General features: G+C 42.0%; 1 protein-coding gene across 1 annotated transcript; it reads left to right on the top strand.

The window, feature by feature from the left end:
• The first annotated feature begins 7,330 nt into the window (after positions 1 to 7,330).
• On the top strand, positions 7,331 to 19,594 carry psma6.S (proteasome subunit alpha 6 S homeolog). The gene is given in 7 exon segments (NM_001094949.1): positions 7,331 to 7,425; positions 11,621 to 11,715; positions 14,025 to 14,106; positions 15,139 to 15,294; positions 16,718 to 16,896; positions 18,182 to 18,276; positions 19,442 to 19,594. Coding segments are annotated over 7 exon segments (741 nt in total). The 5' UTR covers positions 7,331 to 7,349; the 3' UTR covers positions 19,500 to 19,594.
• The last annotated feature ends 6,194 nt before the right edge of the window (positions 19,595 to 25,788 follow it).

Here is a 25,788-nt window from a genome sequence, read left to right as displayed (position 1 = left end):
ATTTTGACTTTTTTTGAAGCAATCCCTATCTACTCTATTGCGCCTCGCCAGGTCTGAGGTGGCGAAGGAAGTCTAGCGTAAAAGGTAGCGTTCAGTACACTGCGCAAGTTAGTGAATTTGCGTAGTTTCGTCGCTAGCGAACATTCGCCTGGCGTAAGGTTGCGAAGTAACACTAGCGAAACGACGCCAGCGTTCGTTAGTGAATTTGCGCAGTAGCGAAAATGCCAAACGCTAGCGAATTAACGCTAGCGTTCGGCGCTTCGCGCCTTAGTGAATTTGCCCCAATATGTCTCCTTTAAAGGGTAACTATACCCTCAAAGTTCCCTGTGTTGTTCTAGTACAGGGAAACATCTGTGTTTGATTAAGTCCCTATTATAAAATGTTCCACAGTCTGTCGAGGACCAACAAAGCCATTCAATTAAATAGAACCTGGAAACGTTGAATCATTGTCTCTGGCTCTGCCCGTGACACAGTTTCTACTTTATTTTCTGTGAATAGATTAAACACCACAAAGTCAGTCTGACCCCAGCAGTGTCTATTCTAAGCTTTGGTGGTTGAACCAGCACACCCAATAAGTTATAGTAGACTCAAATACATGTCTATTAATACCAAATAACTCACATAACTAGACTGGATGATACCGGGGGCAGTAAGTGTTTCCAAAACTGTATGATACCAACATTATACTTTCTTGTTCCCACCTACTGTCCTGTCACACACTCATTTAAACAAACACTACACAAAAAATGCTTTTTTGCTCTCATGGCCTTTTAAATATTGACCCAAGGTTTTATATTTTAACATCATAATTAGGGCAGTGGCACAGAGCGCATTTTGCCTGTGACAAAATATTGAAAAATTCCCTTCAGTAGACACTTTCTAATGTTCTCAAGGGTATTTTGCAAAGTATAAACCATCCACCCTTGAGCTAGAAATCATGTACGAGTGCCAAAATGTGTTGTGTGCTTTTGTCCTTATGTATATTTTAATTCAGAATCATTATACAGGTATGGGACCTGTCATCCAGAATGCCCAGGACCTAGGGTTTTCTGGAGAACATGTTTTTCCATCATTTGGATCTTCATACCTTAAGTCTACTAGAAAATCATATAAACATGAAATAAACCCAATAGGCTGGTTTTGCCTCCAATAAGGATTAAGTATACAGTATCTTAGTTGGGATCAAGTACAGGTATAGGACCTGTTATCCAGAATGCTCGTGACCTGGGGTTTTCCAGATAATGGCTCTTTCTGTAATTTGGATCTCCATACCTTGTCTACTAGAAAATCATATAAACATTAAATAAACCCAATAGGCTGGTTTTGCCTCCAATAAGGATTAATTATTTCTTAGTTGGGATCAAGTACAAGCGACTGTTTTATTATTACACAGAAAAAGGAAATATTGGATTATTTGAATAAGATGGAAGATGGGTTTCCATAATTCTTAGCTTTCTGGAAAACAAAATACATGTACATAGAAATATGTAGTACAACATTTTATATTTTAGCTCTTACTCACCAATGACTTAAAGGGATACTGTCATGGGGAAAAAAAACATTTTTCAAAATGAGTTAATAGTGCTGATCCAGCAGAATTCTGCACTGAAATCCATTTCTCAAAAGAGCAAACAGATTTTTTTATATTCAATTTTGAAATCTGACATGGGGCTGGACATTTTGTCAATTTCCCAGCTGCCTCCAGTCATGTGACATGTGCCTGCACTTTAGGAGAGAAATGCTTTCTGGCAGGCTGCTGTTTTTCCTTCTCAATGTAACTGAATGTGTCTCAGTGGGACCTGGATTTTACTATTGAGTGTTGTTCTTAGATCTACCAGGCAGCTGTTATCTTGTGTTAGGGAGCTGCTATCTGGTTACCTTCCCATTTTTCTTTTGTTTGGCTGCTGGGGGGAAAGGGAGGGGGGTGATATCACTTCAACTTGCAGTACAGCAGTAAAGAGTGATTGAAGTTTATCAGAGCACAAGTCACATGACCAGGGGCAGCTGGGAAATTGACAAAATTTCTAGCCCCATGTCAGATTTCAAAATTGAATATAAAAAAATCTGTTTGCTCTGAAATGGATTTCAGTGCAGAATTCTGTTGGAGCAGCACTATCAACTGATTCATTTTGAATTTTTTTTTTCCCCATGACAGTATCCCTTTAAGGGTCGCTAGCAACTAGGGATGCACCGAATCCACTATTTTGGATTTAGCCAAACCCCCGAATCCTTCGCAAAAGATTCAGCCAAATACCGAACCAAATCCTACAAATTAGGGATGGGGAAAACATTTTTTACTTCTCTGTTTTGTGACAAAATTGCATATGCAAATTAGGATTCGGTTCAGCCGGCAGAAGAATTCAGCTGAATCCGAATCCTGCTGAAAAAGGCCAAACCCTGAACCAAAGTCTGGATTCGGTGCATCCCTACTAGATCATTGACATAGACATTGCCATTTGCAATCAGCTTTGAATGGACACTCTGTCTGATCTGTATTTTTTAACATATTAAACATCTGCTCTAGTGGTTTCAACATAGGGATCTGCCATTTCATTGGAAACTACAGCTGATGTGCCCTCGGTAATTGCCTCTTTTAGCAATTTGTTAAAGTATCCAGGCCCCCCCCCCCGAAACCTGGGGAAACCTGAATAATCTCCATGGACTGTTATCAGTGACCTGGATCTTTAGTCGTGGACTAAAAGTCACTAAAATTGTACCAGGAGCAATCAATGTGCACGTGGCATTTACTGGGCACCTGTTTGAAATCAGCCGTATGATTAGTTGCTATGGAGCAAAACTGGAAATGTTTTATAATTGGATTGTTATCCTTCCATGTAGCGTGTGCAAGATGCTCCTTGGTGTTGGGAATCAGACAAGTCAGACCTACAAAATAATCATGGAGGTGGAGCCACGTTTAAAGCTACTATTTGTTAGGAATATACGGCGAGCCCACGCTTTGATAAAAACTCTCTGGGTGCCCTTTAGGTTAGAATTTACCGTTATTTGGTTTGAGACCCTCTTCTCAAAAATATACATAAAAATAATAACAAACAATCTGGTTTTACTCATCCTACAATATACAGGCTGCATTTCCATTGCACATGTGAAACCTTAAAGGGCACAGCCATTCACAGAATAATAACAGTCTCCTCAGTCTGACTAAACGTACTGATTTCTCTCACTGCTTTGGATAAATTCTCATTGCGGACGGACGTTGCTACAGAGCGACAGACGGTTGGCTCAGGGCCCGGCCATGGGAAGTGCTGTGAGAACCTGCTATAGACGCACACGGGCTCAATATGGGGTTTTCCCTGGGGTTTCAGAGCATTCGCTGACAGTAATGACTTATTCTGTAATGGCTCGTTGAGCAGAATTTCCATAAGAATGCAGGGGGACATTGTTTTTTATTGCATTAGCTGAAAGGGATTTTAATGTCAAGTACATTTCTCCAGTCCTTGGGGGAAGCTGCTACTGCCCCCACTGTAACAATAATGTAAAACAGCAGAATGGCATAATACAATATCTAACAATTGTCAGTGTATGGCTGATATGAGGCAGACAAAGGCCTGTAATGTCACATGAGATAACTGTCAGGCTCTGCTGGGATTCAAACCAGGCACCTTTGCGTTTCTGGCTCGATGCCTTATCCTTTGGGCCAGGTGAGCAGCCTGTAGGATTGCTCGCTATATGTTACCTGGCCTCTGCAGCCCCAGACCAGCAGCACCCTAATTGGTTGCAGTCAGCCAATCAGGGCTGACTTTGCCCTTTATTAGACCAGCCCTCCAAACACTCCTTGCCTAAGCATTGTTTCCCAGACTAGCAGTGTGGTATTGTCCCTAGCTAAGGGTTTCAGCTCCAGCATCCTTGCCTTGTCCTGTCCTGCTCTACCTTGTACCTTTCCTTGTTCTGTTCCTGCCTTGTCTTTCCCTCCCAGTTCTGCTCCAGCCCTAACTTTTTCTTTGCCTTAACCTATTTCAGCCTTAACCTTGATCTGACCTTGCCTTGTCTGTTCCTACTTCCTGTTCTAACTTGTAACCTTGCCCTGCTTTCCTTGCTATTCTGTATCTTGATCTGCTTCTTTCCTTTCTAACCTTCTAAGCTTTCCCTACCTTGACCTTGCCTGTTCCTGATTCTTGCTTCTTGTCCCTGCCTTGCACCTTGGACCCCCTCATCTCAGTCTGTATCTTGCCCGGCCTTTTCCTCCCTCTCCTGCTATCCAGTCCTCTCTCCTTCTACTCCAATCTCCTTCTGTATCCTGTCCTCCCGCTATCTTGTCCTCCTGCTAATCTGTCCCCCAGATCAACGCCTGCACCGTCCTGTCTCATCCTTTCAGTCTGCCCCCGATCTACACCCTCATCCTCCTGTCCTATCCAGTCTGTTCCAGTCCTGACCTTTGCCCTCTCCGTCCTGTTCCCCCTTCACCCATTCCAGTCTAAATTGTCGCCCTCTTCAACCTGTTCCTGCCTTCCCTTTCATGTTCCCTAGGCACATTCAGCTCCTGCCTCAAGGACTCGCCCTTCCCCCATCAGTCTCCACAGCGCCCCCTACCTAATCCTTGACAATTACCCCCTAACAGGCTCACTCTATTAATATCACCAGACATCATGTCTCTCTACATGCAGGATTTGTGCAAATGGCAGTTATTTTGTTTTTTATTTGAGTGAGCTCTAATACATCTACTAGGAAAGGAGCCCCCCCCTATAAGATATATTGGATCTAACTGTCAGTGAATATCTGACACCCAACTGCTGCATGAAGACAGAATGAAGAGAAACAGATGCTGAGAGAGGAATAGTGAAGATAAACTTGATTATTTCAGAAACAATGCAGAATTTTCAATTGACTGTATTTACAAAATGTCTTATTTCAGTATGATGAAGCTTATTTTAAATTTCCATTTTCACAATAGTTCGCCTTTAACTAGCACACCCCTGCTTTCTCCCAGCCACCTACAGTGACCCTAAAATAAGTATAACCCAGTTAAACGCTTTATAGATGAGTTTATTTGTAAAACTGGAGCCCCATTCTATTCAGTTGGGGGCAGACACAGTAGAAAACCCTACTAATTAAGCTTAATGGGGCGCTATGATTTCTGATGGCGACTCTAAGAGCAGCATGTTCATGAATAGAAGGTTACACATATAGTTGGACACTCCCTGGAATATTTTGCAAACTCACAAGGAAATGAAGAGTTTATCAGGGCTTTTTGTTGTACAAGAAGATAGTCATGCTAAAATTAACACAGTGATGAATTCATATTTCAATAGCATAAAAAAAACATAAGAAATATTACGTTTACCTGCCAACTGGCAGAAGGAATTAACATTTGTTCTCTGATTTTCATCAAATGGGAAAGGAAGCAGGAAACCAAATGGCCGAGCCCTTTCCCCTAAGAGACTGAGCTATGGGGTATCACATGATATAACTTTTACCAAGACACAGAAACATTTATGTTTGTACCTCCCAACATACCCAGGGCCTTTTTCAGCAGGATTTGGATTTTGCCCAACCGAACCGAAATCCTAATTTGCATATGCAAATTAAGGACGGGGAGGAAAATTGCTTGACTATTTGTCACAAAACAAAGAAGTAAAAAATGTTTTCCCCTTGCCACTCCTAATTGCATGTGCAAATTAGGATTTGGTTCGGTATTCAGCCGAATCTTGAAATACTGCAGCTCTAACTGTAACAGGAAGAGATCACCTGACCAGAAATACTGCAGCTCTAACTGTAACAGGAAGAGATCACCTGACCAGAAATACTGCAGCTCTAACTGTAACAGGAAGAGATCACCTGACCAGAAATACTGCAGATCTAACTGTAACAGGAAGAGATCACCTGACCAGAAATACTGCAGCTCTAACTGTAACAGGAAGAGATCACCTGACCAGAAATACTACAGCTCTAACTGTAACAGGAAGAGATCACCTGACCAGAAATACTGCAGCTCTAACTGTAACAGGAAGAGATCACCTGACCAGAAATACTGCAGCTCTAACTGTAACAGGAAGAGATCACCTGACCAGAAATACTACAGCTCTAACTGTAACAGGAAGAGATCACCTGACCAGAAATACTGCAGCTCTAACTGTAACAGCAAGAGATCACCTGACCAGAAATACTGCAGCTCTAACTGTAACAGGAAGAGATCACCTGACCAGAAATACTGCAGCTCTAACTGTAACAGGAAGAGATCACCTGACCAGAAATACTGCAGCTCTAACTGTAACAGGAAGAGATCACCTGACCAGAAATACTGCAGCTCTAACTGTAACAGGAAGAGATCACCTGACCAGAAATACTACAGCTCTAACTGTAACAGGAAGAGATCACCTGACCAGAAATACTGCAGCTCTAACTGTAACAGCAAGAGATCACCTGACCAGAAATACTGCAGCTCTAACTGTAACAGGAAGAGATCACCTGACCAGAAATACTGCAGCTCTAACTGTAACAGGAAGAGATCACCTGACCAGAAATACTGCAGCTCTAACTGTAACAGGAAGAGATCACCTGACCAGAAATACTGCAGCTCTAACTGTAACAGGAAGAGATCACCTGACCAGAAATACTGCAATTTTTTTCAAAATGTATGATAGTAAATAGTCTGAAGTTTCAATAGATGACCTGCCATTTCAATGTCCACAGGCAAATAAATACAACTCTCCTAAAACAGCCCAATAACAAGTAGCAGTCTCTGTTTTATTTAAAGGGGAACTCCACACAAACATGACTTAAGCTTTTTGAAAAGTAAACATAATTTCAAGCAACTCTGCGATTTACATCAATTAAAAAATATTTAGACTTTTCATGATTTTTAATGGTTTCTGACAGTTCCCTAAGCCCAGCCCCCTGCTCTCCTGCTGATCTGTCTGACTACTGTTACTTTGTATCATCTGTTCTCAGCCTGCATCCTCCAAACCCCACAATTCCCTGCTCATGTGATTTCAATGAGGAATAGCGCAGTGCATTGTGGGTGATGTAGTTCCTGCTGTCTGTAAGCTGTGGACAAGTCCCCCCTATAGCAATGAATGTGCGGAAATCTCGCGATATTACAATACCACAGCCAAAAGCTAATGCGCATGCGTTGCCTTAAATCCCTCGCGATCGCACTATCTTTTCATCGGTCAATATGATGTAAAATTGTGTTCATTTAGCGCCAGAGCTTTTCCTACAAACTGCAACTTCTCCGGCTCCAAACTCGTTCCTTTCCCCAACAGCCTGGACCACGTGATCGATGCCTCTGTCTCTCGCTATGACGCGCCGGCGGCTCAGTTTGATGACGTCGCATTGGAAGCGCCGTTAGGTCCATTGAGCTTTCGGGAAGCGGCCGCATCTTTGTGTTCGTCATGTCTCGGGGATCCAGCGCGGGGTTTGACAGGCATATCACCATCTTCTCACCCGAAGGAAGACTCTATCAAGTCGGTAGGTAACGAGAGAGCCGCTCAGTGTACAACTGTCCCTCAGTGAGGCGCCTCTGCTGCTGTGTCACGCTGGGCCTGTGAGGGAGACTCCCCCTCCTGCTGCTGCTGCTAATGGTCTCTTCCAGTCTGAGCTTTTCCCTTTAGTCTCTCGTGTATATTCTGTACTAGATCTAAATGCAGCTGTCACTGAGCTGTTTAGTTGCCATTGCTGTAGGCTGGACTTACAAGGGCACTTAGGGCTTCATATAATCACTTTTCACCTATTCTTTACTTTACATCTTCTTTATACAGAGCCAACATATTCCACAACGCTGTACAGCCACTGGAGCTGGCAGTTAGCACAGTTCAGTAGCTGGCGGTTAGCACAGTTCAGTAGCTGGCGGTTAGCACAGTTCAGTAGCTGGCGGTTAGCACAGTTCAGTAGCTGGCGGTTAGCACAGTTCAGTAGCTGGCGGTTAGCACAGTTCAGTAGCTGGCGGTTAGCACAGTTCAGTAGCTGGCGGGTAGCACAGTTCAGTAGCTGGCGGTTAGCACAGTTCAGTAGCTGGCGGTTAGCACAGTTCAGTAGCTGGCGGTTAGCACAGTTCAGTAGCTGGCGGTTAGCACAGTTCAGAAGCTGGCGGTTAGCACAGTTCAGAAGCTGGCGGTTAGCACAGTTCAGAAGCTGGCGGTTAGCACAGTTCAGTAGCTGGCGGTTAGCACAGTTCAGTAGCTGGCGGTTAGCACAGTTCAGAAGCTGGCGGTTAGCACAGTTCAGAAGCTGGCGGTTAGCACAGTTCAGTAGCTGGCGGTTAGCACAGTTCAGTAGCTGGCGGTTAGCACAGTTCAGTAGCTGGCGGTTAGCACAGTTCAGAAGCTGGCGGTTAGCACAGTTCAGAAGCTGGCGGTTAGCACAGTTCAGAAGCTGGCGGTTAGCACAGTTCAGTAGCTGGCGGTTAGCACAGTTCAGTAGCTGGCGGTTAGCACAGTTCAGAAGCTGGCGGTTAGCACAGTTCAGTAGCTGGCGGTTAGCACAGTTCAGTAGCTGGCGGTTAGCACAGTTCAGAAGCTGGCGGTTAGCACAGTTCAGAAGCTGGCGGTTAGCACAGTTCAGAAGCTGGCGGTTAGCACAGTTCAGTAGCTGGCGGTTAGCACAGTTCAGTAGCTGGCGGTTAGCACAGTTCAGTAGCTGGCGGTTAGCACAGTTCAGTAGCTGGCGGGTAGCACAGTTCAGTAGCTGGCGGGTAGCACAGTTCAGTAGCTGGCGGTTAGCACAGTTCAGTAGCTGGCGGTTAGCACAGTTCAGTAGCTGGCGGTTAGCACAGTTCAGTAGCTGGCGGTTAGCACAGTTCAGTAGCTGGCGGTTAGCACAGTTCAGAAGCTGGCGGTTAGCACAGTTCAGAAGCTGGCGGTTAGCACAGTTCAGAAGCTGGCGGTTAGCACAGTTCAGAAGCTGGCGGTTAGCACAGTTCAGAAGCTGGCGGTTAGCACAGTTCAGAAGCTGGCGGTTAGCACAGTTCAGAAGCTGGCGGTTAGCACAGTTCAGTAGCTGGCGGTTAGCACAGTTCAGTAGCTGGCGGTTAGCACAGTTCAGTAGCTGGCGGTTAGCACAGTTCAGAAGCTGGCGGTTAGCACAGTTCAGAAGCTGGCGGTTAGCACAGTTCAGTAGCTGGCGGTTAGCACAGTTCAGTAGCTGGCGGTTAGCACAGTTCAGAAGCTGGCGGTTAGCACAGTTCAGTAGCTGGCGGTTAGCACAGTTCAGAAGCTGGCGGTTAGCACAGTTCAGAAGCTGGCGGTTAGCACAGTTCAGAAGCTGGCGGTTAGCACAGTCAGAGCTGGCGGTTAGCACAGTTCAGAAGCTGGCGGTTAGCACAGTTCAGTAGCTGGCGGTTAGCACAGTTCAGTAGCTGGCGGTTAGCACAGTTCAGAAGCTGGCGGTTAGCACAGTTCAGTAGCTGGCGGTTAGCACAGTTCAGAAGCTGGCGGTTAGCACAGTTCAGTAGCTGGCGGTTAGCACAGTTCAGTAGCTGGCGGTTAGCACAGTTCAGTAGCTGGCGGTTAGCACAGTTCAGTAGCTGGCGGTTAGCACAGTTCAGTAGCTGGCGGTTAGCACAGTTCAGTAGCTGGCGGTTAGCACAGTTCAGTAGCTGGCGGTTAGCACAGTTCAGTAGCTGGCGGTTAGCACAGTTCAGTAGCTGGCGGTTAGCACAGTTCAGTAGCTGGCGGTTAGCACAGTTCAGTAGCTGGCGGTTAGCACAGTTCAGAAGCTGGCGGTTAGCACAGTTCAGAAGCTGGCGGTTAGCACAGTTCAGTAGCTGGCGGTTAGCACAGTTCAGAGCTGGCGGTTAGCACAGTTCAGTAAGCTGGCGGTTAGCACAGTTCAGTAGCTGGCGGTTAGCACAGTTCAGTAGCTGGCGGTTAGCACAGTTCAGTAGCTGGCGGTTAGCACAGTTCAGAAGCTGGCGGTTAGCACAGTTCAGTAGCTGGCGGTTAGCACAGTTCAGAAGCTGGCGGTTAGCACAGTTCAGTAGCTGGCGGTTAGCACAGTTCAGTAGCTGGCGGTTAGCACAGTTCAGTAGCTGGCGGTTAGCACAGTTCAGTAGCTGGCGGTTAGCACAGTTCAGAAGCTGGCGGTTAGCACAGTTCAGTAGCTGGCGGTTAGCACAGTTCAGAAGCTGGCGGTTAGCACAGTTCAGTAGCTGGCGGTTAGCACAGTTCAGTAGCTGGCGGTTAGCACAGTTCAGTAGCTGGCGGTTAGCACAGTTCAGTAGCTGGCGGTTAGCACAGTTCAGTAGCTGGCGGTTAGCACAGTTCAGTAGCTGGCGGTTAGCACAGTTCAGTAGCTGGCGGTTAGCACAGTTCAGTAGCTGGCGGTTAGCACAGTTCAGTAGCTGGCGGTTAGCACAGTTCAGTAGCTGGCGGTTAGCACAGTTCAGTAGCTGGCGGTTAGCACAGTTCAGTAGCTGGCGGTTAGCACAGTTCAGTAGCTGGCGGTTAGCACAGTTCAGTAGCTGGCGGTTAGCACAGTTCAGAAGCTGGCGGTTAGCACAGTTCAGAAGCTGGCGGTTAGCACAGTTCAGAAGCTGGCGGTTAGCACAGTTCAGAAGCTGTCAGGAATGTTTAGAAGTCTTTAGAATTTTAGCTTAAATGTATCTTCTACATTTGTCATGTGAATAAAATCATTATATTTCCATTGCTCATTATTTGGGCTCCCAGGAGGCATAGGGGGCCCCACGAGGCTCAAATAATGAGCAGTTTTAACATTTATTGGTAAAACAGCTCAAGCTCTGGAGATGTTGGGGGGCCTACGATTAATTTGCTGTGGGGCCCATTATCCTCTAGTGACGCCACTGCCCAAAGTGAAAGTGAAAGAGGAGACTACACTTCATACAGCAGAGCTTGCACTTAGCACAGTTTGTTACCTGATACAGCAAGAAAAAGTCTTTACATTGCCGCACGGATCATTTATAAAGACTGGCCAGTAAAGTTGCTCAAACACTTATTGGCAGATTTATGGGACCCGCGCAACCAATATATAACTGGAAATCAGGTTTGGACATCCTATTGTTCCCAGACCAATCAATACACAGCTTTAAATGACACATGTAGCATAACTAAAAACCCTTTCAACATCCCTCCAAACTGTCCCGTTTTTCACAGGACAGTCCCGACTTTGACAGCTCAACCAGTTGTCCCTGATTGTTACTGAATTGTCCCGACTTTCTCTTTGATCTCCTGCACTGAAGAGCCTGAAAAAGGATACAAAGTTTCTAACTTAATTGGCTTTTGGCAGAGATCCCAGAATACACCGCAACTGCACCTAGATACATTTGTAACTGTTTAAGATAAGCAAAGAAACGATTTAAGATAAGCAGGTGTCTTGGGGGAAACTGACGTGCAGCTTAATGGGCAATTCACCTTCATTAGCAAAACTCTGAACCCTAAAACCCCCAGAAATGTGTTCAAACTTTCCATAACTGCCAAATTATATAAAAAGGGTGTGGTATTCAGGGGGTTTGGCCATAAAATGGGCCCAAAAAAATGTCGCTCCCTCCTTCTGTTTTCCAATGTTAGGAGTTATGCTTTCAATCCTGTAGGCAATGATGGACAATATATGTGACGGTTTTACTTATCTTTATATTTCTTTATTAAATCTCCCTATGGATCTGTTCAAAGCAAAGCAACATCCATCTCATTTTTCTTCTTTTTCCCCGCAGAATATGCCTTCAAAGCCATCAACCAGGGAGGACTTACATCAGTGGCTGTCAGAGGAAAAGACTGTGCTGTGGTTGTTACCCAAAGGAAAGTGCCTGTGAGTGATGGTGAATTTTAATTACTCTGATTCCAGCAGTGGGCAATGAGCCAGTGACACACAGCACACTTGAGTTGTTTGCAGCAAGAAAAATAGGTTAGGTTGAGGTAGCATGTTAATAATTTGTAATACAAAAACTATTTGAAAAAAAACCTAATAAATCGTGTTTGTGAAAAACAATCCTTAGGTGTCCGCCACAGTTTAATGCTATTCCTGTAGCAGCAACTAGGGATGCAACGAATCCAAGATTCGGTTCGGGATTCGGCCACCATTCGGCCTTTTCCAGCAGGATTCAGATTCGGTCGAATCTTTCTGCCTGGCCTAACAAAATCCTAATTTGTTTATGTAAATTATGGGCGGGGAGGGAATCCGCATGACTTTTTGCTCACAAAACAAGGAAGTAAAAAATGTTTTCCCCTTCCCACCCCTAATTTGTATATGTAAATTAGGATTCGGTTTGGGATTCGGCAGAATCTTTTGCGAACGATTGGGGGGATATAAGGATATGATAAGTTACCTAAGGAGTTTCATGACCATATAATAACACAAGGCCAAAAGCGAGTGTTTTTATACAGGTCATGGAACCCCGAGGTGACTTATAATATCCTTTTGCAACTGGGGGTACTTTATTTATTATAATTAGGGATGCACCGAATCCACTATTTTGGATTCTGCCGAACCCCCAAATCCTTCGCAAAATATTCAGCCGAATAACGAACCAAATCATAATTTTCATATACAAATTAGGGGTGGGAAGGGGAAAACTTTTTTACTTCCTTGTTTTGTGACAAAAAGTCATGCGATTTCCCTCCGCCCCTAATTTGCATATGCAAATTAGAATTTTTTGTATTCGGTTCGGCCTGGGAGAAGGATTCGGCTGAATCCTGCTGAAAAAGGCCAAATAATGGCCGAATCCTGGATTCGGTGCATCCCTAATTATATTACACCATTTTCAGTGAGTCATGTGATAAGTGACATCACTACTCACTGTTTATAAGGATATAATTTACAAGATATTCATGGCTTTTGTGTATTATATAGTGAATAAAGTACCCCCTCTTGTAAAATATAAGGATATTATAAGTTCTAATATCCTCATATTTAGCAACTGGGGGTATTTTATTTATTGTAATACACAAGTTTTAGTGAGTCATGTGACAGAAATGACATCAGAACTCACCGTTTATAACTGATGACATCAGAACTCACCGTTTATAAGGATATTTAAAAGATATTCATGGCTTTTGTGTATTATATTCTTACAATATATTCTTCTTATAAAGAAGTGATGAACTAGACCCAGAATTGTCAGTAATGTTGCCAGTTGCAATGACAGATGTTGTGAAATGAGTTTTTGAACCTGCTTATAATTACTAATTATAATGTCATCTCTCCACCCTTCATCCCATCTCAGCCTGGGAGTGTTCGGAATTTGTTTCTACGTCTTGCTCTTTACATAAGCACTGGGGTTGTTGGTAGTGATGGATGGAAAAATATAGGCTAGACTGAAGATTGTTGTGCTGCTCTCTCCACATCCTAATCGCTCACAGCAATTACATTGTAATTATTTCTTTATGTGAAATCCAAATACTATTTATTGTTCCTTTATGTGTCAAACATGCAGCTCTCTTATGCTTACATATTCTCAGATAGACCACATATGATTAAAAGTACTAAAAGGTCCAAAATTCTGAACTGTAGTAAAGGGATCCTGTCACATAGTAACATAGTAACATAGTAAGTAAGGTTGAAAAAAGACACATGTCCATCGAGTTCAACCTTTCTTTTTTTTTTTTTTTTTTTTTTTTTATTAACTACCTATCTGCCAGTTGATCCAGAGGAAGGCAAAAAAACCCATCTGAAGCCTCTCCAATTTGCCTTATTTGCCTTTCATCGGAAAACATGTTTTTTTTTTCAAAACACATCAGTTAATAGAGCTACTCCAGCAGAATTCTGCACTGAAATCCATTTCTCAAAAGACCAAACAGATTCCCATTGTTATTTTGTTTGGCTGCTGGGGGGGGAAAGGGAGGGGGGTGGTATCACTCCAACTTGCAGTACAGCAGTAAAGAGAGACTGACGTTTATCAGAGCACAAGTCACATGACTTGGGGCAGCTGTGAAATTGACAATATGTCTAGCCCCATGTCAGATTTCAAAATTGAATATTAAAAAATCTGTTTGCTCTTTTGAGAAATGGATTTCAGGGCAGAATTCTGCTGGAGCAGCACTATTAACTGATTCATTTTGGAAAAAAAAAGGTTTTTCCCATGACAGTATCCCTTTAAACAATTTCATTTACTTTCACAGGACAAGTTGTTAGACAGCAACACCGTGACCCACTTATTCAAGATTACAGAAAACATTGGCTGTGTGATGACTGGAATGACAGGTATTCAGTCTATCAAGCTCTGCTTGTCTAATGAGATCTTTTTTTTTCTTGTGCCATGTGATGCTTCTTAGAAGCCTAAAAACTTCTTATGTTAGGGTTTTCCTTGGTGTCTGACCCTTTCAATAATACAAAGGGTCAGACAAAATATAGTGAATAAAGTACCCCCTCTTGTAAAATATAAGGATATTATAAGTTACCGAGGAGTTTCATGACCATATAAAAGTACGAGCCCGAAGGCCGAGTGTTTTTATACAGGTCATGCAACTCCGAGGTAACTTCTAATATCCTTATATTTTGCATCTGGGGGTACTTTATTTATTATAATACACAGTATTATAATAAATGTCATTTGACAGTGAGTCAAATGACATCAGAACTCGGCGTTTATAACTGATGACATCAGAACTCACCGTTTATAAGGATATAATTTACAAGATATTCATGGCTTTTGTGTATTATACTGTTATACGCTACAAATACAGTATATGCCAAATAATATCTGTTCCCCCATGGAAATGTGAAAGATTTTATCTAGCGTGCAACAAGTGATGCCACTTTATTAAGCACTTGATTAAATTATATAGGGATGCACAGAATCCACTATTTTGGATTCGCCAGAACCCCTAAATCTTTCATTAAAGATTCGGCCGAATAAATTCGGGATGGGAAGGGGGAAACATATTTTACTTGTTTTGTGACAAAAAGTCAAATGATTTCCCTCCCCTTCCCTAATTTGCATATGCAAATTAGGTTTCGGATGGGCAGAAGGATTCGGCCAATCCGAATCCTGCTGAAAAAGACCAAATCCTGGATTCGGTGCATCTCTAAAATGATAGACTTTGTACATGTATCAAAGCTGCTTGGTTGTTACAGGAAAATGCAGACGTTTTCCAAGTGATAATATTGGGCCACGTATCTTTGTAGACTTTGTAGTTCTGCAAATTGTTTATTTATATTTAATCAGCTCTTTACATTAGAAAGCCGTGTACAATTTAATGTTGTTGTGACGCTGTCCTTTCCGTCTGTGAATAGCCGACAGCAGGTCGCAGGTCCAGAGGGCACGTTACGAGGCTGCAAATTGGAAGTATAAATATGGTTATGAGATCCCAGTAGATATGCTCTGTAAAAGGATTGCGGACATCTCTCAAGTGTACACACAGAATGCTGAAATGAGGCCTTTAGGATGTTGTAAGTATCTCTACCATTGCTCTTATGAATTAAAAATGTGCTTGGTTTAAAATGAAGTTAGTTCACTTTAGTTTATATTTAGAACGTGGGGTGCACACTGGGTTTTTCTGCACACCAAAAGACTGCAGGTAATACTTTAACAGTTTTTGTTTAAAGGGATACTGTCATCGGAAAACATGTTTTTTTCAAAACACATCAGTTAATAGTGCTGCTCCAGCAGAATTCTGCACTGGAATCCATTTCTCAAAAGAGCAAACAGATTTTTTTATATTCAATTTTGAAATCTGACATGGGGCTAGACATATTGTCAATTTCCCAGCTGCCCCAAGTCATGTTACTTGTGCTCTGATAAACTTCAGTCACTCTTTACTGCTGTACTGCAAGTTGGAGTGATATCACCCCCTCCCTTTTCCCCCCCAGCAGCCAAACAAAAGAACAATGGGAAGGTAACCAGATAGCAGCTCCCTAACACAAGATAACAGCTGCCTGGTAGATCTAAGAACAGCACTAAATAGTAAAATCCAGATCCCACTGAGACACATTCAGTTACATTGAGAAGGAAAAACAGCAGCCTGCCAGAAAGCATTTCTCTCCTAAAGTGCAGGCACAAGTCACATGACCAGGGGCAGCTGGGAAATTGACAATATGTCTAGCCCCATGTCAGATTTCAAAATTGAATATAAAAAAATCAGTTTGCTCTTTTGAGAAATGGATTTCAGGGCAGAATTCTGCTGGAGCAGCACTATTAACTGATTCATTTTGAAAAATTTTTTTCCCATGACAGTATCCCTTTAAGTATAAATACAAGTGCATGTGTTTACAAACCAAGGGTTTTTAGTTATAAAGTCGATAAGTCACCATACCACGTCAAGGTAAAAAAATTTTCCCATGACAGTATCCCTTTAATTGTTAAAAGTGTGGGGATTTTATTTCATTCTTTGTCACTTTCTAAAATACATGTATTAAGGCTAAACTGCAAGTGAGATTTGGTCAGATTTGATCTGATCTTGCCTTGCAGCATCATGAGATTTTGTAGGATCCTACAAAATCTGATTCCCATACTGGAAAAAAGTAAATCAGACGCCATCTTGTCGGATGAAGAAACCGCAGCTTTCGCATTCAAAAGGCGTGTCGCATCTGATGGCAAATCTTCCATGTAGTTTACACATCAGCTTTTTGTCCATTGTATTTTGACTCATGTAGCTGCATCCATCTTGTAGTATGAGTTCTGTCCGTCCCACTACTTCTGACTTGTAGGATGAGTTCTGTCCGTCCCACTACTTCTGACTTGTAGGATGAGTTCTGTCCGTCCCACTACTTCTGACCTGTAGGATGAGTTCTGTTGATCCGACAGTATCCTGCAATATCTCCAGTGTTGTGTAGCCCTTACACTTTCATTTCCTTGACTGTGTGTATTTTGCAGGCATGATCCTAATTGGAGTTGATGAGGAGAATGGACCACAAGTCTTTAAATGTGATCCTGCTGGCTACTATTGTGGCTTTAAGGCTACCACCGCTGGGGTGAAGCAAACTGAAGCCACCAGCTTCCTCGAAAAGAAAGTAAAGAAGAAATTGGACTGGACATACGGGCAGACTCTTGAGGTAACGTGGCAAATTACTCACAGAAATACCACAAACATTGCCCACGACTCTGTACACTCACTGCCACCTTTGCGTTATCCTATTTGCCCTCCATTATATATTGATACAATCTGCATGTTGTAACTTCCTATCTTTATCGCTGCACACAGAATCCGAGTGAAAACAAACATATGTGCTGGTAACAGGTGTATGTACATTGTTTATATGTCCTTACACTTTCATCCTCCCTGTGCTGTAGTTACAACTTCTACTATTCTGGGAAGCATTTCCTAAACTCTTACACCAGAGAACATTAGTAGGTTACTCCAGGTCACACAACGACTTGTCAGTTAGTGGTTAAGATTTAACCTACTGGAACTTCTGTTTTAAAGAGATAGTACATCCCCTTATTCAACATGACTTCAATGAATAGGGCTTGTGCTGAACATGTTTTCCCTTTCAGCAAGAAAAGTTCCCGCATTCACAGGCGCAGTCCCAGACTTCCAAGGAGGACCAATGTCATTTCGTAAAAACGGCTTTATTTAAGACACACTGTGTGGTACAAATAATATGCAGTGGGTGCGCTCAGACTTGCATGTTTCTTGCATAAACACTCGGCACTTCCTCAGAGTCTCTGAGCGTTTAGGCAAGAAATGCGTAAGTCTGCGTTTCTTGTCTAAACAAGAAACAGCGCTGGTGAATGCGGGAACCTTTCATACTGAATGTACCGTTATTGGCCGACTTCTTGCCTCTATAATACTTGAGAAACTTGATGTGAACGACATGGGCTAAGGAATTCACTAGACACATATACATATTTCTACAGGTATAGGATCCCTGATCCGGAAACCCGATATCCAGAAAGCTCCGAATTACAGAAAGGCCGTCTCCCATAGACTCCATTTTATCCAAATAATCCAAATTTTTATAAATGATTTCCTTTTTCTGTGTAATAATAAAACAGTTGCTTGTACTTGATCCCAACTAAGATATAATTAATCCTTATTGGAGGCAAAACCAGCCTATTTGGTTTATTTAATGTTTATATGATTTTATAGTAGACTTAAGGCATGAAGACCCAAATTACAGAAAGATCCATTATCCGGAAAACCCCAGGTCCTGAGCATTCTGGATAACAGGTCCTATACCTGTATATTAAAGCGTTACACCTAAGCACAACACTGACTGCAGACTTGCTCCGAGATGATGCCATTTAGTTATTCCCAACTCTCCTGCGAGATCAGCCTGATGAAAAACCTGATACACATTAGAATTTGACTAAGGTTTGAATTTTCTGAAATTCCAGACGGCCATTTCTTGTCTCTCCACGGTGCTTTCTATTGACTTCAAACCTTCAGAACTGGAGGTGGGAGTTGTCACAGTCCAGGATCCAAAATTCAGGTCTGTACTTTTAACATTTACTTTGCTCATCAACGTGTTCCCTGTTTTTGCAACGTACCCCCATTTTTGTGTCTATTTTATTAAATGTCATTTCCAAAAGGATTTTATGCTTCTTAAAGGGATACTGTCACGGGAAAAATTTTTTCAAAATGAATCAGTTAATAGTGCTACTTCAGCAGAATTCTGCACTGAAATCCATTTCTCAAAAGAGCAAACAGATTTTTTTATATTCAATTTTGAAATCTGACATGGGGCTAGACATTTTGTCAATTTCCCAGATGCCCCTGGTCATGTGACTTGTGCCTGCACTTTAGGAGAGAAATGCTTTCTGGCAGGCTGCTGTTTTTCCTTCTCAATATAACTGAATGTGTCTCAGTGGGACATGGGTTTTTACAATTGAGTGTTGTTCTTAGATCTACCAGGCAGCTGTTATCTTGTGTTAGGGAGCTGCTATCTGGTTACCTTCCCATTGTTCTGTTGTTAGGCTGTTGGGGGGGGGGGGGGAAGGGAGGAGGTGATATCACTCTAACTTGCAGTCACATGACTTGGGGCAGCTGGGAAATTGACAATATGTCTAGCCCCATGTCAGATTTCAAAATTGAATATAAAAAAACCTGTTTGCTCTTCTGAGAAATGGATTTCAGTGCAGAATTCTGCTGGAGCAGCACTATTAACTGATTCATTTTGAAAAAAACATGTTTTCCCATGACAGTATCCCTTTAAAAAGTAATGCTAAGAATATGTTTAGAAGTCCCTGTTGGCTGTTGCCTTTTGTATATTTTACTTTGTTTAATTATATGCTCATGTCAGCCTGGACATTTTCACCAAATCTGCTGAGATATTCATAATAAATAATGGTGTTTCCCTAAATGCGACACCCTGGGATGTGTGAGTACCTAGTGGTCATCGCAGTTTGAGATAAAGTGAATTTTACATTTAAAGGGAAAGAATTCCATATTCGCTGAATGAATAATACCACAGCGACTTTGCCCTGTTCTGTAGTGCCAAATTGAATGTTTCCTTTAAATGTGCAGATCTGTCCCATAACAGTAATGTGGGACAGGCCATTTTAAAAATGGCGTTTCCGGCTTAATGTTTTTAGGGTTAATACCTATATTTATCTGTAAATCAGAATTGTAATACATGTTTTTTGCTGTGGTTTCAGAGTTCTCACGGAAGCAGAGATTGATACGCACCTTGTTGCACTCGCTGAGCGTGACTAGTCCTCCTGCTCTTACCTGGTATAATCACCGTCTTCATAACACTCTTCTGTTTTGGTCTGTTCTTTTCTCTGCATAAATAAAACAGAGATTTTTTTTGGAATATTAGAGTGTATTTTTTTCCTTCTGCATAGCAAGATGTTCTCCAAAACCTAACTCTTGGCTATTTCTCCATATATTTCTCCCAAACTATTACTGTTGGGTTGCAGCACCCTTGTGGGGTTTAATTGCAGCAGCCACTGGTAGGGCTTTACCTTGACGTGGGATGGTGACATCGACTTTATGGTTTACGACTTTGTAACTAAAAACCCCTGGTTTGTAAACGCATGCACTTGTATTTATACTTAATTACTTATCAGACAGGGGACCAGAGAATGTGCATTAAAAAGTAGCACTTCCATTATACTTAAATATACTTTAAAGGGATACTGTCATGGGAAAACATTTTTTTTTTTTCAAAATGAATCAGTTAATAGTGCTGCTCCAGCAGAATTCTGCACTGAAATCCATTTCTCAAAAGAGCAAACAGATTTTTTTTATATTAAATTTTGAAATCTGACATGGGGCTAGACATTTTGTCAATTTCCCAGCTGCCCCAAGTCATGTGACTTGTGCTCTGATAGACTTCAGTCACTCTTTACTGCTGTACTGCAAGTTGGACTGATATCACCCCCTCCCTTTTCCCCCCCCAGCAGCCAAACAAAAGAACAATGGGAAGGTAACCAGATAGCAGCTCCCTAACACAAGATAACAGCTGCCTGGTAGATCTAAGAACAACACTTAATAGTAAAATCCAGGTCCCACTGAGACACATTCAGTTACATTGAGAAGGAAAAACAGCAGCCTGCCAGAAAGCATTTCTCTCCTAAAGTGCAGGCACAAGTCACATGACTGGGGGCAGCTGGGAAATTGACAATATGTCTAGCCCCATGTCAGAATTCAAAATTGAATATAAAAAAATCTGTTTGCTCTTTTGAGAAATGGATTTCAGTGCAGAATTCTGCTGGAGCAGCACTATTAACTGATTCATTTTGTAAAAAAATTTTTCCCCATGACAGTATCCCTTTAAGTTCAGGTTCCCTATTGAAGAAAAAAATTCATTGTTTGAGAGTCAATAATCATAACTTCTTTCACAAGTTGATTCGGTGCATCCCTAGTTTAATTTGCAAAGGACTTACATTATAAAGCTTTTAGTAACAGGTCCACTTTAAAGGAATAATCATGTAAACCAGACGTCCATTACTGTTCCTTATAAATGTTATAGCAAAGGAAATAGAGATTCTCTGATGGAATCTTGGTTTAAAGAGAGACATCCCTGAGGCTACTCAAACTATAACTGTCTTGGAAAGGACAGTCTGTGTTTAAGGAACAGGTGATGCTAAAAGGGAAAAAAATGAAATCTAAAATGAACACACCCTTGAAATACACTGGATCTCCAAAGTTTGACTTTTTAGTTTATTTTTTTTTCACTTGCTATTAATGAATCTGGGAACTGGATTTTTTGAGGTTAGGTTTTTATTACTGTGATTTAATAGGTATTACCAGCACCATAAGTTCAACGGTAGTGATGTTTGGATCAGGAAAAACTCAACCCACACCTGACTGTGAACCACAAAACCTTAACCCGCACCCGACCCTAACCTGCAAAATATTGCCATTGTGGGACCTGGACCTCATCCATACCCAAATCTTCTCAATCTGTACACTAAGGGGGTTATTTATCGAAGTCCAATTTTATCTCAACGTTTTCAACTACAAACTCTGATCAAATCCGCTCGGGTTTTTTTATGTTTACCGTATATACTCGAGTATAAGCCGTCCCGAGTATAAGCCTAGGGACCTAATTTTACCTCCAAAAACTGGGAAAGCTTATTGACTCGAGTATAAGCCTAGGGTGAGAAATGCAGCAGCTTCTGGTAAATTTCAATAAAAAAATTGAGGGGTTCTGCTCCCATGGGAGGTTCCGGCGTCTCGTTTTTGGATTTTTCACTCGAAAATTCAGGTTACATATGCTTTTTTGCCGGAAAACTTTGGGGTATTGCCAAAAAACCAGCGCACATCAAAAAATCATGGGGACTTCTCCTATTAACTTATATGCAACCTCCACAGGTCTGAGATGCCGGATTTTCAGATTGACTTTTTTATCCTCGGGGGCTTAATAAATTCAGAAAATTGTGATTTTTTTTTTTTTTTTTTTTTTTTAAACGCAGATTTTATTTAAAAACAAAAAAAATCACAAATTTTTATGGATTTTTGCATTCGGAGTTTAGTAAATAACCCACTAATTCTGTGTGTGCCTCTGGTTTCAGTACAGAGAATCTTAGGGGGCAGAGGATGTATTTACTTTCCCATTCTGACCAATCCTAACCTGCAAGGGTTGCCTGAATTTCAAACCAAACCCGCCACAGCTGTTTTTATATATAATATATATAGGTATGGAACCTGTTATCCAGAATGATTGGAACCTAGCGCTTTCCGATAACGAATCTTCATACCTTAATACTATAAAATCATATAAACATGAAATAAAGCCAATAAGCTGGTTCTGCTTCCAATAAGGATTAATTATATCTTAGTTGGGATCAAGTACAAGCGACTGTTTTATTATTACACAGAAAAGGGAAATCTTTTTAAATATTTGGTTTATTTAGATAACATAGAGTCTATGGGAGACGGCCTTTCCATAATTCGGAGCTTTCTGGATAATGGGTTTCCAGATAACTGATCCCATTCCTGTATCCTTACACATACAGTGGGGAAAATAAGTATTAAACACGTCAACATTTTTCTCAGTAAATCTATTTCTCAAGGGCTTGAGAGAGCTCTTTGCTTTTCCCCATCATGAGATGCTTCTTGTGTGAAACGTTGGGAATGAGAAACCTTTTTATAGCCCATCAGTTAGGACTAAACCAGTTGATTTGCACTGATAGGGGGAAGATTGCCTTCTAAATCCTGAAGTTTCTTGGCTTTCCATGCCTTTTTGCTCCAACTTTTCTTCATGTGTTCCCTGTGTCATTCCACTTTATTACACATAACTCAATTGATGAATTTATTTGTTTTAAGTTGTTGGTTGGTAGGTTGTTACCGACATCTGGTGCAAATTGTCCGTAGCCCTATTAGAAATATATTTACTGTGAAAAACATTGATGTGTTCCCCATTGGATAAGGAAGTGTAGAAAACGATAGGCTGCTCCAGTAAAATGATCTCAAATGTTTTCAAAATGGCAACCAAAACCTGAAAGACATGGAAGAAAACGGCAAACTACCATTCGAAGAGATAGAAGAATCACCAAAATGGCAACAACTCAATGATCAGATCAAAGAAGATGTAAAGTGACCTGTGATACTGTTACAATTAGAAGACTATGTGAAGCCAAGTTATCGGCAAGAAGCCCCTGCAAAGTCCCATTGTTGGAAAAAAGAAGAGCTTACAATTTGCCAAAGAACACATTGACTGGCCTAAAGAGAAATGGCGCAACATTTTGTGGACTGATGAAAGTAAGATTGTTCTTTTTGGGTCGAGGGGCCACAGATAGTTTGTCAGTTGCATTGAAGCCCCAGTACAGAGTGAAGACAGTGAAGCCGGGGGCACAAGTATCATGATATGGGGATGTTTCTCATACTGTGGTGTTGGGTCTATTTATCACATACCAGGGATCATGGATCAGTTTCAATACATGAAATACTTGAAGAGATCATGTTGCCTTATGCTGAAGAGGAAATGTCCTTGAAATGGTGTTACAACAAGACAACGACCCCAAACACACCAGTAAATGAGCAACATCTTGGTTCCAGACCAACAAGATTGATGTTATGGAGTGACCAGCCCAATCCCTGGACCTTAATCCAATAGAAAACTTGTGGGGTGACATGAAAAATGGTGTTTGTGAGGCAAAAGCAAGAAATGCAGAAGAATTGTGGAATGTAAGAGGTTGTTGGAAGTTGGTGGACTCCATGTAACACAGATGTGCAGCAGTTCTCAGAAACACTGATTATTATACAACTAAATATTAGTTCAGTCATTCAGAGGAAAGCAAAATCTTGACACATTTTTCAGTTTATACAGTGAATGAGTTTGTAAAGAAGAATGCAGACACTGTTATTTTTAGGGACAGCCTAATATTCCCTTTTCTTCACTTTCTGTAAAGGAATAACACCAACGTTATAGAGTTTTCTTCATGTTTTGCTGTGGAATAGAATGTGCAGTGTTCCCGATGCATTTACGTGTATGGAAATAAAAGTTATTATAAGGATTTTCAGCTTTATTCACTTTTTTAAACACACTGCTATTATTTTGAAAACAACTGTAGTGTCCCAGGTTGGTGTGTGGATACTTCTCAAGTTGCCCATACATTCCCAGCCTTCAAATGGTAGTTTGCCTTAGAATATACTTTTAGTAGACAACAATACATGCAATTGGTCACTCTATTTTGGAACGTTATAGTATTTCGAATACACGAATACGAGAGTATTTGGCAGGGTCAGTGATGTCCGGCAACAGAAGATTTATTCTGAGACTAAATTTGACAGCAAGTAAAGTATCTGGTGGGGACTGAGAGATTTGGCAAAAACGTGAGGGTAAATCGTTTTTCCCCTGAATAGGGCGGCCCGAGTCACGGTCCACTATGTGCCTATATGGCTCAGGTTATACACAGCCGAAATTACAGGAGAATATAAATTCACAAATATTAATTAATTGTGGAATCTTAGGACCTCTAAAAATACCTGTTAATTCTGTTGCTCAGGATTGTTTGGAAAATCCCAGTCCTATTAATGATCATGTTGTAAATGTGGCCATGTGACTGTGTGAGAGCCACATAATAATCTCATTGACTTGCCTAATAAGCTTGTGAATCACTTGCCCCATTGTGAGCTGATGAAAATAAGAGAAAGTGAAGTTTGGAATTTCCCAGCCTGGAAAGTTAAACAGAAAATAACCCACTCACAAAGTTACGGAAAGTACAGGAATATTTAGATTCGAACAGAAGAAGAATCGGATGACAGGCCCTGGGATCCCACCGAAAAATCTCGCTCCTCGTGGTTCCCGAGGGAACAATGTGCAACTAGTTTTCTTGGAAATTCCTGGGAGAACCAATTTAAGGGAGAGATCAGCTGAGTGTGACCTTGATGTGAAAAACAAACGCCTGTGATTTGATTCTATGGGCAGAATAACCTTAATAAAGGATATAATCCCCCCTAGGAACAGCAACTAAGTGTTTGGTTTGTACACACACAAATATATATATATTTATAGCCTCTGCATCCCTCACACTTCACTTGAATTTACACGTCAGCAGCCTGAGAAACATTAGACGAGGCTTCTGCAGAATCATCACATGATTAGAGGGTGCAGGGAGTTGCAGTTAAACAATATATGAAGGTCTGCAAGTTGGTTGATAATCCTAAAATTGACTGTATGTCACAAACATTTGTGGTATTATTTAATAAAGTCTTACTTTCACGGATGATATTTTCTAGACACCCCAAACCATAACACAGGGCCTTTCCCAGCTAAAAGGGTCCCTAAATAACCGGTTGCAGTTATGGGGTGGGAACAACTAACATATTGCAGTTACGGGGTGGGAGGAACTAACCTGTTGCAGTTACGGGGTGGGAAGAACTAACCTGTTGCAGTTACGGGGTGGGAGGAACTAACATGTTGCAGTTATGGGGTGGGAGGAACTAACCTGTTGCAGTTACGGGGTGGGAGGAACTAACCTGTTGCAGTTATGGGGTGGGAGGAACTAACCTGTTGCAGTTATGGGGTGGGAGGAACTAACCTGTTGCAGTTACGGGGTGGGAGGAACTAACCTGTTGCAGTTACGGGGTGGGAGGAACTAACCTGTTGCAGTTATGGGGTGGGAGGAACTAACCTGTTGCAGTTACGGGGTGGGAGGAACTAACCTGTTGCAGTTATGGGGTGGGAGGAACTAACCTGTTGCAGTTATGGGGTGGGAGGAACTAACTTGTTGCAGTTACGGGGTGGGAAGAACTAACCTGTTGCAGTTATGGGGTGGGAGGAACTAACTGGGGTGGGAGGAACTAACCTGTTGCTGTTATGGGGTGGGAGGAACTAACCTGTTGCAGTTACGGGGTGGGAAGAACTAACCTGTTGCAGTTACGGGGTGGGAGGAACTAACCTGTTGCAGTTATGGGGTGGGAGGAACTAACCTGTTGCAGTTATGGGGTGGGAGCAACTAACCTGTTGCAGTTATGGGGTGGGAGGAACTAAACTGTTGCAGTTATGGGGTGGGAGGAACTAACCTGTTGTCGTTATGGGGTGGGAGGAACT

The sequence above is a fragment of the Xenopus laevis genome, chromosome 8S (assembly GCF_017654675.1).
Source record: "Xenopus laevis strain J_2021 chromosome 8S, Xenopus_laevis_v10.1, whole genome shotgun sequence".
NCBI lineage: Eukaryota > Metazoa > Chordata > Amphibia > Anura > Pipidae > Xenopus > Xenopus laevis.
The sequence above is the reverse complement of the archived record's forward strand: the minus strand, read 5'-3'. Positions and strand labels throughout refer to the sequence as shown.